Genomic DNA, 16,936 nt, shown 5'->3' on the forward strand with positions numbered 1-16,936 from the left:
TTGAAGTTATAATTAAATATCCTATCTTTTTTAACAGTAGAGTTGCTACTTGGTGATGAATTCTTTGGCCATGGTAACCCATGAAACCAAGAAAAAGTGACTTTTAAGTCTTAGGACCCCCCCCCCCACTCTGCTTTTTTACCAATAGTGACGAAGTGATGAGAAAGGTATTAAATGGTGTGAAAAATTACTTAGGGTTTTTAGATAGTAAGTATCCTTGGCTCTTAGCATTAATACTGAGTTAATTAGATAATCTTAGGCTTTAAGTCTAAGAGGAAGGTTGGTATCCAGGGACCACCAAGGAGACATGGATCTGCTTCACTTTCACTTTAAACAGAAACAAAGGAAGAAGAAAATGTTACTAAATGAAAAGGCAGTCCCAGATTTTCTTCAGAGAGGGAAAGAAGTCGCAGAACAGCAAGAGTTTTCACATACAACCTACTGTGTAACAGGCATTGTGTTCGACATTGTAGATGTTCTTTCATTTAATCCTCACAACACCCTTTCAGGGCAGGGACTGTTATTACCTCTCTTTTACAATGGAGGAAATGAGGCAAACACGATCACCAAGTTAGGAAGTATCTGAGGTTAGATTTGAACTTGGGGGGCAGCTCAGTGTTGCAGTGGATAGAGCACCAGCCCTGAAGTCAGGAGGACCTGAGTTCAAATGTAGCTTCAGATACTTAATAATTACCTAGCTGTGTGACCTTGGGCAAGTCACTTAACCCCATTGCCTCGGGGGAAAAAAAGGTTTGAACTCAGGTCTTCCTGACTCCAGGCCTAGTGTTCTATCCACTGTATCACTAGGTGTCTCCGTATAACATAAAGACATTTTTAACATCTTGTCTTGTATTTGTGATAAATATTTGCAAAAAAGACCACCATCTTTTAATAAGAGAGACTTAATAATAACTCATGAGTTTGACTTAATGATTTACACAAGAAAAATCAAATTTGAACTGTTGTACCAACATTTGTGACAGAGGTAGAGAAGCTTTAATTAAGAATGTGATGAGACCTTTCAGATAAAAATATTTACTTTGATATGTATGACTTCATTATGATGGTGGGAATAGATAAGGATGGTGAGAAACATTAGAAAACATGATCAGAAATAAGGAATGAGAGAGGCCAAAGACCTGTAAAAACTTCATTGCTTCATGTCATGAATACTTTCATGATTATATTTTCAAGATTCAGAAGGTGCTGAATTAGTAAGCATCAGTCAGCATCAAAGAAAGTGAGTTTAATTTTATTTTAATGAATAGAAAACTCTATTATTCATTTGGTAGTCATTCTTGAATTGCCTGTCTTTGTCAGACTACTGACTTCTTAGAACAAAGCTCAAAATTAGTAAAGAAGTAGGAGAAATATTAAAAATTAAAATAAATGTATGCAATTTTTAATCTCTACTGATCTAAATTTAGATAAGTTATTGATCAAATATATGAGAGAAGAAAGTATATGAACTCATTTTACTTTAATTTCATGCAGAATTTTAACTGATTTAAATTAGTTGCCATAAGGAAGAGACTAAAAAAGCCTAAAATTTTCTTAGCAATCTTTTAATTGATTTATAAATATGTTTATAAAGTCTTATAAGGTGAAGGTGAGGCATGATGATGAGCAGAGTCTTCTTAGGAAATAGAAGCAGTGGAGGGTAAAATCCTTTTAAAGCAAGTTTGATGAGAGCTGACTAAGCAAAGTTGTAATGGAATTTAAGGATTAAAATAGAATAGAAAAAGATAGAAAAACATTGGGAAAGTTCTCCAAAGATTGTTACAATATTCCCCAGTAGACCGCATGGAGATCAAGTGAAAGAGGGATTCCCTGTATAAAGGAAGGTTTTTTCAGAGCTCCTCTCTAAATGACACTTTGTTTTAATTAAGCCCTCAGGAGTTTGGTTTAACCATCTTCACAGGAAAAACCAAATAGATGAAAAATCTGTAAATTTTGTCTGTGTGTCTGTGTGATTGTGCCTCTATGTGCCTAAGCCTGAAGTGGTGTAAATAAACCATAAGTCAGGCCAACAATTAAACTGGGGGAGGAGAGTGGGCTGGACTTCTTTTGGCATTTCAGTTCTCCTTTAATAATCCCAGAGAGCTTGTCATGTGATCTGCCTGTCATTCTTGTGAGTCATATCCTTCTCTAACACCTTTACCATCAATTCACTTTAATAACTCCTTATTTGTTAAGTATTCTAGCCTATTCAGCACCACTGTGTGCCTCTCCTTTTTCCTCTGAATATTCTCTTTTTCTTTTTCACTTGGAGGGAAATGAAGAGGTATAAAGAGGGTACAATATGCTGTATGATCACCAAAGATGATGGGTATTTTCAGTATTAGTAGAAAATGAATGTCCCATCAGGTTAAAAGGACCTGCTGTGGTGGACAAGTCACACAAGGTAGACAGATTTGGATGTGATTGTTTAACCTCTGCATCATCAAAGCAAATAGTCAGATTGGTGAAATCACAAGTCCATTGGAGTATCTATTTTTCTGACACACTCCTACCCCCCATTTAAAAAATTCTAGCTCTGTATTTTCATCTTGAAATTTTCTCTTAACAAGTTTAGTCAGTGGTCTGATTGTACTTAGATGATCCAGGAATGACTTCCAGATGAGTAAAGGAATTGTTTTTTTATATTAAAATTTAAATCTGTTCACTTTTTAAAGTTGTTTATTGTTTATCATATGCACTGCCCTAAATATTTTTCTTGAAGAAAATATTCATGACATATAGATAGCAGTCTTATGTGTGATCACCAGACTTCAAAATTCGTTTTCTTGTTCCTGATTCATAGTTTCTACCATATTTTTATTTTCTTCTTCTTTGTCCAACTTTGGATTGAAGTCACATGTAAAATTATATATTAATTTAACTTAACAAGTCCTTTGTAGAATTTCTTTATTTCTTCTGCAACAGGTGTTAAAATTTTTTGCAAATACTTCTGAGTATGGCAAGACAGGTTGACCAGATGTCTGGTAAAGTGACTTTTCTATTATTTTCATATGTACTATAAAACTAAACTATTTTTCAAGGAGTATGTGGGAACCATGATTCCATTTTAGTTGTATGAACTCCCTTTTGTCTTATTTCTTTTATATCAAGATTGACATAATTCAGTTCCTTCTGTAGTATTATTTATTATATTAGAAAAAACTCTGATTCTCCTGCTTTTGTCATGCATAAGCATTAGTGGCTTGCCTAGGACTTCTTTTTTCCCTCTCTTCCACAGATTGCAGTGTTCTAACAATTCATTGCCAGGTAGCAAACATACTGGTGATGAGCCTCTCTGGACTTTACTAGACTTTTTCTTGGAAAGCATAGTCTATGGAAGAGTTTCTAGTATGATAGAAAACTGAAGGTACCATGCTGCCTCAGTGAGGCACTGGTATTGGACTGGTAGAGGGGGACAAAGATGCCAAGACCAGATCCTTTAGAGAATACTAACATTAGGGACTTGAGAAAAAGATGAGGTGCTAATGAAAGGGACAGAGATGACTCTTCAGTTAAAGGAAATGGAAGGGAGTAATCAGAAGTTGCAGAGATAGAAAAAGACACCATTTTTGGTTTTGATTTTGATTTTATGCTCCTGGTATTTAGCATAGTTCCACCTAAGAAACACTTAGTAAATGCTTGTTGATTGGGTTTAGCACTTAGGAGGTCCTGGTGCTCTTGGAGCAGCTTCATTAGAGTTCATCTATAGATAGTTCATATAGTTGAGAGATTCAGCAGAGAGGACTTGGAGGCATTGAACAGTGAACAGCTTTCTCAGGTTGCTTAACAGAGAAGGGGAGCTTGTAGTGATTAGTGAAAGAATAAAAATTCAGTGCCCTTAGGAGTTCTTGGAGTTGAAACTTACTACCATCCCCTTCAGCTACTTACAAACTAGGGTTTGTATCATTCACAAGCTGCCTGGGGTTGGTTTGATCTTTGCCCCTTTGTTTTCTTTAACCATGTCCCCACGTATATGGTGATGGAATACTGTGTGTGTGGGATGCAGGAGATGCTGGACAGCGTTCCAGAGAAAAGATTTCCAGTCTTTCAGGCTCACGGGTAAGTCTGATTTCAGTCCCTCTTTCCCTTTCCACTTCCAAACCTTCAAGTGATAACCATTTTCCTGAATTGGTTTGACTTTGGCATATGTCAGCTAGGCCTCTTGAAGATCAAATTCCTAAGAAGTACACACTGATCTGGCTATACTTTGTAAGGAGAGGGAGTTCCTTCAAGCAAGACAATTCCTTCATTACTGTTCTGGAGTTGGAGCTCCATATATATATATACACACACATGTATATATATATGTATATATATATCCTTATATATACATAATATATAAATATAATATATGCATATATTACTTGTATATATTCCCTTTCAGTATTATTCAACTCAGAATATATTTTGGCAGGGACATTGAGTATATTTTCCATGATTTTTTAAGTAGTGGAGACTTTAGAATCCAAGGTTTTAATCCATTACTATATATTCTTTCAAGGTCTTCTTTTGTTTGTTTGTCCTGGAATCCTGACTCTGTTGCTTTTTATGTGATGTAGTAGAAAGAGCACTGGGATTCTGAACTACTTGGAGTCAAAGGACCCAAATTTGAGTCCTAGCTCTGCCACCAAAAAGCTGTGTCTTAAGCAAGTCAACTAAGCCTCAGTTTCCACATCTGTAAAATGAGGTAGCATTACTGCCTAATTTCAAGTGTTCTACAGGGAGAGAAATTGTTGTCTTATTGCATAGTCATCTCCCCTGCCAAGTTCATCCCATGTACTAGGCTTTTTCTGGTAGGGGAAAGAAAAATGCTGTTTCCTTCTCTGCCATTTCTTCATGTAGCTACAGTAATCCAGAATAAAAGGAAACTAATACCATCAAGACCTTCAATTTAGGCAGCAGCTCTTGGGGATTTAAGAATCTTGTTGATGAAATGGTGACCTTTTGACTGGAGGGGAGACACCAGAAAAATTAAACTTGAATGAAAGATTATAGCGTGCACACATAGTTCTTTGCTCCTCCCCAACTTTGGCCTGAATATACTGTTCACATGTGTGCCCTTTTCTTCCTTATAGCCTTCTGCAACCTTGGTATCATTGGCCTTTGACAGTAATTTGAAGGGAACAGTTTCCTTTAATTTTGTGCAAAAATAAGGGGCAGTTAGGTGACACAGTGGGTGGAGCACTGGCCCTGGAGTCAGGAGGAACTGAGTTCAAATTTGGCCTCAGACCTTGGGCGAGTCATTTAACTCAATTGCCTTTCAAAAAAATATAAAGGAATGTGATCATAATAAACGTATCCCTGGAGAGAAAGAACAGTTCTTGTTGGGGGGATGTTAAAAGATGGGACTTAATCTCTTTTTTCCTACTAGGGAATAGAAGCCTATGGACTTTTAGTTCTACTTCTCTCTTTCCTGGGAAAGAGTTGAAGCAAATGCAACCTTTAAAATAACCATTCTTAGGGGAGGCTAGGTGGCTCAGTGGATAGAGCACCAGCCCTGGAGTCAGGAGTATCTGAGTTAAAATCTACCTCAGACACTTAATAATTACCTAGCTATAGGGGCGGCTAGGTGGTGTAGTGGATAGAGCACTGGCCTTGGAGTCAGGAGTACCTGAGTTCAAATCCGGCCTCAGACACTTAATAATTACCTAGCCGCATGGCTTTGGGCAAGCCACTTAACCCCATTGCCTTGCAAAAACTAAAAAAAAAAACCCAATAACTACCTAGCTGTGTGGCCTTGGGCAAGACACTTAACTCCATTTGCCTTGCAAAAGCAAAAACTAAAATAACCATTCTTCCCATTTCTACCTTAGTTCAAGAAATTGATGGTTACTGTAGGATTAGTTCTAGCCTGCTCTCCAGGAATCTCTCCTGTTCTCTGATTTACAGCAGCTTCCCCAAGACTGGCCTCTTCCTGATATCTATCCTATTCCTCTGACGAGGAGTTGGTGAGGTCTCTAGGGAGCTTGCTGTGACTCACTGTGGGAAGATGGACTAGCACTACCTAAATTTCTTTTAAACCCTTTGAAATTATGACTTTAAGCTATGCCAGTTGAAGTTCATGAACTTAGGACTGAACTATGGAGAAAATTTTGACCTCTCCAAAGTCAGAGTACCCAAGGAGAAAATGGCCAATTTGCATTCCCAACCAGTTCTCAGCTATAGAACCTAAACATTTTCATTCCATTATAGCCCCTTTTTGGTCTTAACTATAACCCTACTTTATTTAATTTGTTCTTAGAACCCTAAGTGACACCTCCCCCCCCCCCACACACAATGTATCCTTCTAGTGTGCCTAGGCTAAACAAGGAGACAACAGTAATCTAGACTTGAGATTAGACAGAATCCCTTAAATATATTTGACATAGGAGGAAAGAATGAATGTCCTTAGATATTCAGAAGATTTTATTTTCCTTTGTACTTAGCAGGACCAAAGTAAAATGTGGCAAAATGAATATGTACCATTTTAATTTTTTTAATGAACAGAGTAATGTTCCCTTAGTCCTACTACCACCTCATTTTATAGTTATCAGGTGAAAAAAACTTTCAAAAATAGACTGGGCACTAGAAAGGACTATAAGAAATGGAACATAAGAACTGAGAAGGATCAACCATCTCATTCAGAGAGAGTTCATAAATTTATAGAATTTGGAACAAATAAACCCTGGAAGAAGTACATTCAGTCCAAGCCCTTCATTTTACAGATGAAGAAACGGAGAGACTTTCCTAAGGTCTCACAGAAAATTAAATTGATGCAAAAGTGGGACTAAAACCCAAGGCTCTTTAACTTCCTTTTCCAAAATCTGAAACATGAATATGTGTTCTCTAAAGGTGACCCAGCTAATTAGCCAGGGTTGGAGCCCCAGTTTTCACTATGACCCTTGTTCATTATTCCATAGCACAAGTATGTGTATTGGGGGGTCAAATAGGTCTGAATGTACTTCATTTTCCTGATGCCTTTGAATTCTTTCTGTGCTTTGCATTCTCTGCAGGTATTTTTGTCAGCTTATAGATGGGTTAGAATACTTGCATAGCCAAGGAATTGTCCATAAAGATATAAAACCAGGGAACCTGCTGCTTACAACCAATGGGACGCTAAAAATATCAGACTTAGGAGTAGCAGAGGTAAGTGTGAGTGTGGCTGTGGGTGTGTTTGTTTTTGACCTGCTGCTTTCAGACCTATCCTTAGAGAAAGTGACACCTTTCCCATCAGTTGTAAATGTGGCATGGCAGAGCTGATTTCTTCTTCTTCTTCTTTTTTTTTTTTTTTTTTGACTTTTCTGGTACAGGCATTGCATCCTTTTGCAGAAGATGATACGTGCAGAACGAGCCAAGGATCACCAGCATTCCAGCCACCAGAAATAGCCAATGGCTTAGACACCTTTTCAGGCTTTAAAGTGGACATTTGGTCAGCTGGGGTCACGCTGTAAGTGACTGAGATCCCATCACCCACATAACACAAGTATTCAAATAGAAGGTGGATAATAACCAATTGGAAATGCTGTTAGAGGGGCTTTCTGAACTGAATGGTAGGATGGATCATAAGCCCTTGGAGGGTCCTTTCAGCTCAGAGGTTGAGTCCATAAACTTGTCATGCTATATCTGATAGGAAAATAGGAGGGAGAATTGAAGAAAGGCTGAGAGGACCATTGACAAGCTGGGACCTCTCTAAACTTTGGGCCTCAGAGGAGGTAGGACTAGATAGAATACCCTTAAGAGTGTGTTCTGGGAGCCCTCCTAGCCTTTGAGGAACTAAAGATTCAGAATGTTAATGTTAAAAGTACCTTTCAAATATGGAGAAAAAGAATTTTAGAAATTAAATTCAACTCTCATTTAACAAAAGACAAAACTGAGACACCCCCCCCCAAAAGAGGTAAGAGGACTTACTTGTCCAAGGGAACCCAGAAAACTTGTGAGGAAAAAGCAGGATTTAGCCTATAAAGAGGATAGGGTTTTTAAGATGTTTATTCAAAGGGCAGCTGTACTATATCAAACCTATGTATCAGCTACCCCTGTCTCCTCCCCAGGCCCAGCTAATCTAATTTGAAGGTATCTAGTTTACTGACTTGTTTATAGAATGTTGTTTATGTAGTACCCTGAAGCCTGAAACAATCTACTGATTATGCCCTAGTTTGCCCTCCTTGTCCCCAGTCAATACAAGTAAAATGATTAAAGCAGCCTTATCAATATATTTCACACCCAGCTGAGAAATAAACCAACTCCTACTTGTGCTTATCAAGACAACACACACACCACATATCTCTTGTTATTTAATATGTCTATAACCTGAAAACCGTGGCTACTTTGTTCACCAATTCGGATTAAGGAATCAAAAAGCCAGTATGGTATGAATTGAAGTATCGTAGGAACACGTATTTGAAACCGGAAGGAACTTAGAAATCATCCCTCGTTCTACACAGAAGAGAAAATCTTCCTTAAGGTCACATCCATGTTCTTTATCTCTAATTCTTCTCTTTCTACTGTACCCAAGGGGATTACCCACACTAGCATGTTTCCTTCCAAATTGTCCTTTTGAAGGCCTCAGACTGATTCAAACATATCTAAGCATTATGCCTTCTCAAAGTTGTATATATGATAAAAATACTTGGTGACATTTCTTCTTGGTGTTCAGTCGTGTCCAACCTTTCATGTCTCCATGGACCATAACATACCAACACTGTCTATATGAGTTTTCTTGGAAAAGATATGGGAATGGTGTACCATTTCCTTCTCCAATGGATTAAGGCAAACAGATGACTTGCCCAGGGTCAGACAGCAAGTAAGTGTCTGAGGCCAGATTTGAACTCAGGTTTTCCTCATTCCAGGTCTAGTGCTCTGTCCACTGAGCCACCTAACTACCTCTGACATTTCGAGAAACTACTTATAACTGAATCCCAAGAAGAGTACTGTGATAGAAATAAAGTTATGATGAACAAAAATTAGATTAAATTTAGAGAGTGGCAGTTGTGTTCTCTTCAACTCACCTTGCACTGTCTGCATATTCCTGAGGCCTTAAAAACATCAAGGTATTCCATCAGCAATCATTAGTATGTTTGTTTTCAAAGAACTGTGCTTTTCACAAGTGGGAAATCAGAATAGGAATAAGACATGATCTTTGACCTCTTAGAGGTATAATCTAGCAAACTCACACACAATATACATATACATTATATATAAAATCTGTGTATATGTGTAGTTTGTATTAAGTTCCTCCGAGGCATACAAATGCTGTGAGGGAGAAATGTTATTCTGCCTACAAGAACTGGCACTTGAACTGGTCTTTGGTGAATTGCTGGATTATAGTAGGAAGTTGGGGGTAGCATTCAAGGTGTGAAAAACAGACATTCACTCCAACAAATATTTATTTTAAAAAGTGTACAAGGCTTAAGATACAGAAACACAAAACCCTAGGGCTCATATTCAACTTGGAGGATCAATATGTAAAAAGATAAAGGAATACATGAGCAGGGAGAGTGTACTGAGAACTAGGCTGCCCTTAGGATAGAATATATTAACTGAACCTTGAAGGTAAAGGTGGAGGTGAGAAAGAAATGCATCCCAGACCCCACATGCAAAAGGCACAGAACTAGGGAGATGGATTGAGATTTCATGGGATGGCCAGTGGGCCCTTTTGACTGGAATTCAAATTGAATCTTGAGAAATAGACTTGATCCATTTTGACTTTAAGTGCCATGTTTGTTTTTTGTTTTAGAGATAATAGGGAACTGTTGAAAGTTCTTGAGCATGGACGTGACATCATACCTTTTAAAGACTATTTGGAAACTTTGTGTTGAATGGATTTCTAGAAGGAAGAGACTAGGAGGTAGAGAATTCCTAGGAGCCTGTTGTAATAGTTTAGGTTTAGAAATTAAGGGCTTGAACTAGGGTAGTAACCATGTGAGTGAAGAAAGGTGACAGATAAAAAATGTTTTAAAAAAAAAACATTGAGGGTAGCTAGGTGGCGTAGTGGATAAAGCACCGGCCCTGGAGTCAGGAGTTACCTGGGTTCAAATCCGGTCTCAGACACTTAAGAGTTACCTAGCTGTGTGGCCTTGGGCAAGCCACTTAACCCTGTTTGCCTTACAAAAAAAAAACTAAAACCCATTGAGTTAAAAAAAGAGTATTTGATTTGATGGTAGATGCTTTAATTTGTCACATAATGTAATATGTGGCATATGTAATATAAGACTTGAAAAGGGAGGTTTATGGTTAGTTATTGGGGAATCTTGAATGCTGGGCTAAAAGTATCTCTCAACTTTATTTGGAGATATTGGGGACTCTGAAAGTCTATACTGTAGGATTATTCCCTTGCTATGTAAGGTTGTGTTAGCAAGATGAGTGAGTCAAAACAGAATAAGGTGAATTGGATTGAAAGAGGAAGAATCAAGCAGGAAAACAGTTAAAGAGGTATTATAATAAACCAAGTGGGATTATCCCATAGGAGGCTGTGACCAAGACATGCATAATGGACAGGAACAAGAATGAGTTTTGTTTGGATTCCTTAAGGGAAATAGTCACATCAATGGGATTATGAATCCTAACAATCTCTTCAGCTACCTTAAGAGCAATGAGAGCCTGAATTAGAGGTGGAAGAAGGACTAATAATGATGATATTAAAAGGTACAGTGGCAAGCTTTTATATGGCACTTTAAGACTTTAAGGTTTACGAAAGACTTTACAATATCTCTACAAATAATTTATCCTTATAATAAATCTGGGAGGTAATTGCTATTTTTAGCTCTATTTGACCAAGGAAACTAAGGCTGAGGGAAATAAATTGACTTGCCCAGGAACACACAGCTAATAAGTATCTGAGGCTAGGTTTTCATTTACGCCCTTCAGATTGTACCACCTAGCCACTCATTTAAACAATATTGTAGCAGTTAGGTAGAGACTTGGTTGGAGAATGTGCCAGAGAGGCAAGTGGGGATGGAATTCTTAACCTGAAGTCTGTAAGTTTGTTCGATAACTATTTCTTTGGTTTCTTTTGTAGCCCTTTTAAAGCATTTAAGAGCATTATTCCATGAATGAGTTCATAACCTTCACAGGACTACCAGAGAGGGTCCAAGGACACAAAGAAAATATTAAGAACCTTTGGAAAATCCTAGGGCAGTGCAAGGAGTGTATTTGGATTTCACCTGCAAACTCATGTTTTTCTCCCTTTCTTTCCTTTTAATTCAAGATACAACATTACAACAGGTCTTTACCCCTTTGAAGGGGACAACATCTATAAATTATTTGAAAACATCGGGAAAGGAGACTACACAATTCCAGGGGATTGTGGTCCTCCACTTTCTGACCTGCTGAAAGGTAAGGAGATATGAGATCATGGTGATTTGGGGGACTCCTGGGATTATCCTTATTACATTTAGCCTTTGAATCACATTTAGCCTTTGATTATACTCTGAATGACACCACTCTTGAGATTTTTCCACTTAACAACTTTATTCCAAAGTTCTCTTTGTAGGGCTTCATTGTGATGTGGGAGTGACGAAGGATTCTCAAAGGCTAGACCAAGGGGAGTACACATTCTGGCTTTGAGTATGAGCCTTGTAATATATTGTGGGATTTGACCTAAGACCGAGGCTAGGTGAGATTGTAGGGCTGCATCACTGTTTTGTTGGCTGCTAGATCTGCTCATAGCTGTAGTATAGTCTTGTCTTCTAAGACATACTGTGAGTCTTTACACCATCAAAGTCAGACATCCTTGAAATAAGTAATGTTTTCACTGATGCTGAGACATTCAAAAAATGAAGTAACTGTCCTTGAAATTGGAGAAGAGCAAACAAGAAGGAACTTGGAATAGGTCTTTAAAAATTCTTCCACTTTTCCAGGGCTTCTACTTGAAGTGGTGCCAAGACAGTCCAGTTCATTCGGTTTCTGCCACCTTGCTGTGACAGACCTTTCTATTTCAACTTGTACTGAGCTCAGCATTCTCAACTGTTTTTAGTCCTTTGTCATCCTCTCATCATAAATACTGCTAGGGCAGCTAAATGGTACAGTGGATAGAGCACCAGCCCTGGAGTCGGAAGGACCAGAGTTCAAATCTGGCCTCAGATACTTGATACTTATTAGCTTGTGTGACCTTAGACAAGTCACTTAAACCTAATTGTCTTACATCCAGGATCATATCTAGTCTTTCTCATCCATATCTGGTCACTGGACCCAGTTGACTTTGGAGGAGAAAGTGAGGCTGTAGCCCCTCTAAATCAAATCCAATTCATGTGCTTATCACCTCCCTGTTTCATGATTTTCTTTGAGAACAAAGAACAAACACCATCATCATAAATATTTAAAATATTTTAGGCTAAAATTATAGTACCCCTTTACGAAATCCTAGAAATCACCAGTGCTTTCTTTGGTTATTTTAGAAATTCCTATAAGTCTCCATAGATGAATCTATGCAGAGAATTAGTTTGGGGTCATCTAAAAATTTTTCTAGATTCATTACTTTCCACTATCTGGCATTCTCTAGATGACCTTCTTTGAGATTGGAGGAAATTTCTAGCTTTGGTTATCATATCATGCTGGCAATCAGACTTATTAAACTGGGAATTTCATTGGCATCTTAAGGGAAAAATATAAGGTAAAAGTAAAGACCTTCCAGATTGACCTGGTCAGGATGAGAAGAGTTAGGGGAGGAAGGAATTGGAAAGGAGCAGCAAAGGCTCTGTCATGCATTCACTGAATGACCTTGGGTGAGTCTCCTTTCCTAATCTCCACATTAGTTTCTTTTTTTTCTAAAATATCACAACATTAGTTTTGCATATTTTAGAAAGGACATTGATAAACTGGATCACATCCAAAACGGTGACTGGATTAGAGAAAAGACTGAAAACCACTACATACAAGGACCAGTTGAAGTCCCTTGAATGATTAACCTGAAAAAGAGAATTGCCATCTTCCAGTGTTTGAAGGACTGTGTTGTGAAAGAAGATTTAGCCTTGTTCCATTTAACTCTAGAGCAAAGGAGTCAGACACACAGCCCATATATAATTGGAAAATGGAAAATTAAGTACAGTTGAACTTAGATGAGGGAATATGTTTGAGTTTGACACCTCTGTCTAGAGGACAGAATCATAAGCAAGGGGCAGAAGTCATAGAAAAGAAGATTTGTGGTTGAGGTAAAGAAAAACTTTTAGCCATCAAAAATCTCCATGTTACTATGATTTAGAATTCTGCAGAAATGAAATTGACACCCTCAGGATGGGACTAGAAGACATACATTCTTGAAATGCCTATGTGCCAGACACTGTGCTGGAGCATTTTACAAATATTTCATTTATTCCTTACAACATTCCCATTAGATAGGCACTATTAGTGTCATCCCATTCAACAGTTAAGAAAACAGAGGTTGATGAAATTTAAGTGTCTCCCAAGGTCGCACAAATAGTAAGTGTCTGCAGCCAGATTTGAACTCAAGCCTGCCTGCCTGCCTTTCCTTCCTTCCTTCAGCCCAATGTTCTATGCTTTACCTTACTTAGCTGGTGTGGCACTTGTCCCATAATAGAATTTTACTACTTGTTGGGTTTTCAGAGGGAGATCCTTTTTCAACATAGTTAATTTATCTACCCTCTGGAGTCCCTGCCTACTCTGTGACTCTGGGCCAGGTCTGATCCTGAAAGCCCTAGTTGAGGAAATGGGAGCAGAATTGCTGGTTCTTTGAAAAGTAGTGATTTATCCCTCATCCTAGACCCCTATTTTGATTGTATTGCTCAGCCTTCATTTTGAATAGTTTTACTAACTTTAGACTCTTTATTTGAATTCTGTGACTTAATATAATAAAGGTTGAGTGTGGCCTATCAGGGTAATGCAATATGATGTTAGTCCTTAGTTAAATAAGAATTGTTAATTTTTTTCCCTTAATAATCATTACCAACTCATATCATTCTGAACTTTCATGCTTCTGACCCTAATCTTGTAGCTCTGTATTAGTCTTCCTTACCCACCTTTAATTTTATCTTCTAGTTTGAAAATCTAAATTCATTGATGAGTTCTCAGTGGGTCTTTATAACTCTTTAGGTAGCTCTCCCTTTTGTGTTTCACTGGAATCATTTGTATTTTCAGAACATCATTCCTGAGAACTTCCTGTTCTTTTTGACCTGGTTTCCCATGTTGATGATGATTTTGTCTTTTATTCTTGAAGAAGATCATGATATCAGGGAGAGGATGCCATGACAAACACAGGAATTGAATTTGAGTGAGGGGGGCTGTGCTAAGTCATCATCTTCTCCTCCAGAGTCATCTGGTCCAGTAGCCAGATATGAATCAGAATAATTGGAGATGGCCCTGGATGGGGAGGCATTCAGGGTGAAGTGACTTGCCCTAGGTCACACAACTAGTAAGCATGTCAAGTGTCTGAGGCTAGATTGAAATTCCTGTCTTCCTGACTCCTAGACTACCTTGGTTTTTCCCATGTAGACATTTGAAGGAAGGTTTCACTTAGACTTTCTTTTAGATTCTCCCCCAATCTCTTGGGTTTTTTCCAACTAAGCCCAGCTTTCCTCTTCTCCATCAGGAGGTCCTCTTCAGATAGAATGGTCTTTCCCCCCAGAGGCCCGTTATTTTAGCTTCAACAAATAGTTCCTGTTTATTGGCAAAAGTAGGTGTAGAGAAGCATCTCTTAATGATTTCTCTTTTTTTTTTTTGAAAAAAGGCATCTCATTACATTATGCTCTTGAGTAGCTTGATTTTATCCCACACCAATGAGGAGTAGTCAGACTTTGTAAGAACCCTCTAAGAAGAGGGTGATTAGGGATTAGTGTTTATTTCATTTGAGAGGAAAGGCTTCTTTTTTGCATGATACTTAACACTCTTTCTCTTGAAGATCAAGAAAAAATTACTTTTTAAAAGAGAATTCATACAAAATTAAGGGTGGTTTTTTGGTTCCAGGGTACTCAGTTTTCTCCAGCAGTTTTTTTATGTTTTAGCTAAATTTCATAGGATGTGTCAGATGTTTGGGGGGAAAAGATACACTACTTGAGTCCATCCTAGTGAAAGAGTTCTCTCCTTCCCTTCCCCTCCATTGATAAACATTTTCACTATGCATTGTGTTATGGTGAATTCTATGATACGTAAGATGAGGCCTGAGTTGTAAGACATGTAATAGTATGTTAACTGCTAAAGAGATTTAGAAAGTTATAGTACTTTAAATTTAAAATTTGCAAAAGATTGTCTGTTAGCTAATTTTGAGCCTCCCAATAACCCTGTGAGGTGGGTGCAGCAAGGACTATTATTCCCATTTTACAGATGAAGAAACTCATTCTCAAGTGACTTGTCCAGAATCATCCAGCCAAGTAAAAGTCTGAAATGAATGGAAACCCCACTCTTTAAGTATAATACTGTGTTAAATCACTTTGCCTCTTATTGTGCTGTAAGGTCAGATGAAGAGCCAAGGGATTGGAGGTGAGGGCACTTGGTGAAGCTTGGAGAAGGAGAAGATGTATTTATTTAAAGAGGGACTGAAATCGTCAATAGCAACCTTCAGCAGTGGGGGTGTGACTGGAATTAGAGCAAATATGGTGAGTGGAGAATAATGGGAAATTTTAAGTCTGGATTTCTAAACTGGAACCAGATTGTAGAGAAAGGCTACTTATTCCTAGAGAAAGAAGAGTTTGCTGTTTAGACCTTAGGATCTAGTATTGAGTGAGGATTTGGGACCCTATCCAACTCAACCACATCAGGGGCTTCTTTGTTGTATGCTTCCAGGGTTAGGACTCTGAGCTAAGCTGAGCTGGGCCTGCAGGTGTTTTGACCTGGTCCTTTCTTTGTTGCATGTCCAGAGTGAGGCGGTAGGTGGTGCTCTCTGCACTTACTATCCATTCCCCAGGATTTCCCAGAGGGATACAGAACAGATGGTGCTTTTCCTCCTGTGGTTTAGCTGTGCTTTTTTAAAATGACCTCCTTCATCCCCAGCATGCCTAGCCACCAAGTAGTTAATTCAGTACCTTTTCAGCTTCTTTGGCAAAAGTTTCTAGTTTTTCTTTGGCAAGCTAGAACTACTTCATAAATAGTTGCATGATCCTATACCAGAAATAGCTCTGTGCTGGGTTATCAACCAAAACATTACTGGCAGAGAGAAGAATATAATTTTAAGTCCCTAAGATAATGGCCAGTTTCATTGTCTGTATAGGCATCAGTGATGAGTATGCACAATTTGTGGGACCATATTTTCCTGAACATGGATTGTTGAATATATGATTTCAAAAGCAAAAATATATTAATTTTTATACTTAGCACTGAGGAGATGCAAAATAAAAGAAAATTTAGTTCATACACTCCAGAAGGTTTCAATGTAGTAGTAGAGAGATAAAATTTTAATACAAATTGTCATTGCATAAGGGAACTAGAAAATTCTTTGTGATCAAATGAAGATGAGAACAGTTTTCCTGGAAGAAGTTGTATTTGATAGGACTTTTGAAAATTGAGTAGGAGGACTAAAGAAAGATCAGAGAAAAGTGAATTCCAAGCCTTGGAAACATCTTGAACAGATGTAAATAAAAGTTCAGGATGTGGTCAGGAGAAGGTGTGGAATGCAATTTTGCTTCAACAAAGCATAATAAATGAAGGACAAAAGTAGAAGCTAAAGCTAAAAATATAGGTTGGCTCTAGGTTATAGAGAGACTAAGAAGTTTGGACTTGCTTAATAGACAGTGGAAGGCTTTTGTGGAGCTCTGGTGTGATAGGATTAGATCAGTGCATTAGAAGGATCTATTTGAAAGTGTTGTGAAAGATGGGGTAAGGGCTAGGAGGCCACTTAGGTCATTTGCAGATGACTGAGTGGGTTGGGGACTGAGTTAGGGTGGTGCTAGTACAAATATTAAGAAAGGGGTGGGTTCAGATGATTCTGAGCTTATAGGAAGATTTCATCTGACTAACTGACAAGAAAGTTTGCTTCCATAGATGCAGAATATCATGGCCTGTTTGCCTGTTTTTT

At 38.1% G+C, this 16,936-nt stretch overlaps 1 protein-coding gene across 7 annotated transcripts in view; it reads left to right on the plus strand.

Annotated features, from left to right (window-relative positions):
• Positions 1-16,936, plus strand: part of STK11 (serine/threonine kinase 11) — a 178,549-nt gene that overhangs the window by 89,136 nt on the left and 72,477 nt on the right. For all 7 annotated transcript variants that reach the window (XR_012472088.1, XM_074204528.1, XM_074204529.1 and 4 more), the window contains 4 exons: positions 3,970-4,059; positions 6,993-7,125; positions 7,290-7,426; positions 11,183-11,310. Coding sequence is in view for 6 of the 7 variants with exons in the window: in XM_074204528.1 (XP_074060629.1) it covers positions 3,970-4,059; positions 6,993-7,125; positions 7,290-7,426; positions 11,183-11,310 (488 nt within the window). In the remaining variant the exon portion in view is untranslated. The remainder of the gene's footprint in view (positions 1-3,969; positions 4,060-6,992; positions 7,126-7,289; positions 7,427-11,182; positions 11,311-16,936) is intronic.

The sequence above is a fragment of the Macrotis lagotis genome, chromosome X, assembly GCF_037893015.1.
Source record: "Macrotis lagotis isolate mMagLag1 chromosome X, bilby.v1.9.chrom.fasta, whole genome shotgun sequence".
Taxonomy (NCBI): Eukaryota; Metazoa; Chordata; class Mammalia; order Peramelemorphia; family Peramelidae; genus Macrotis; species Macrotis lagotis.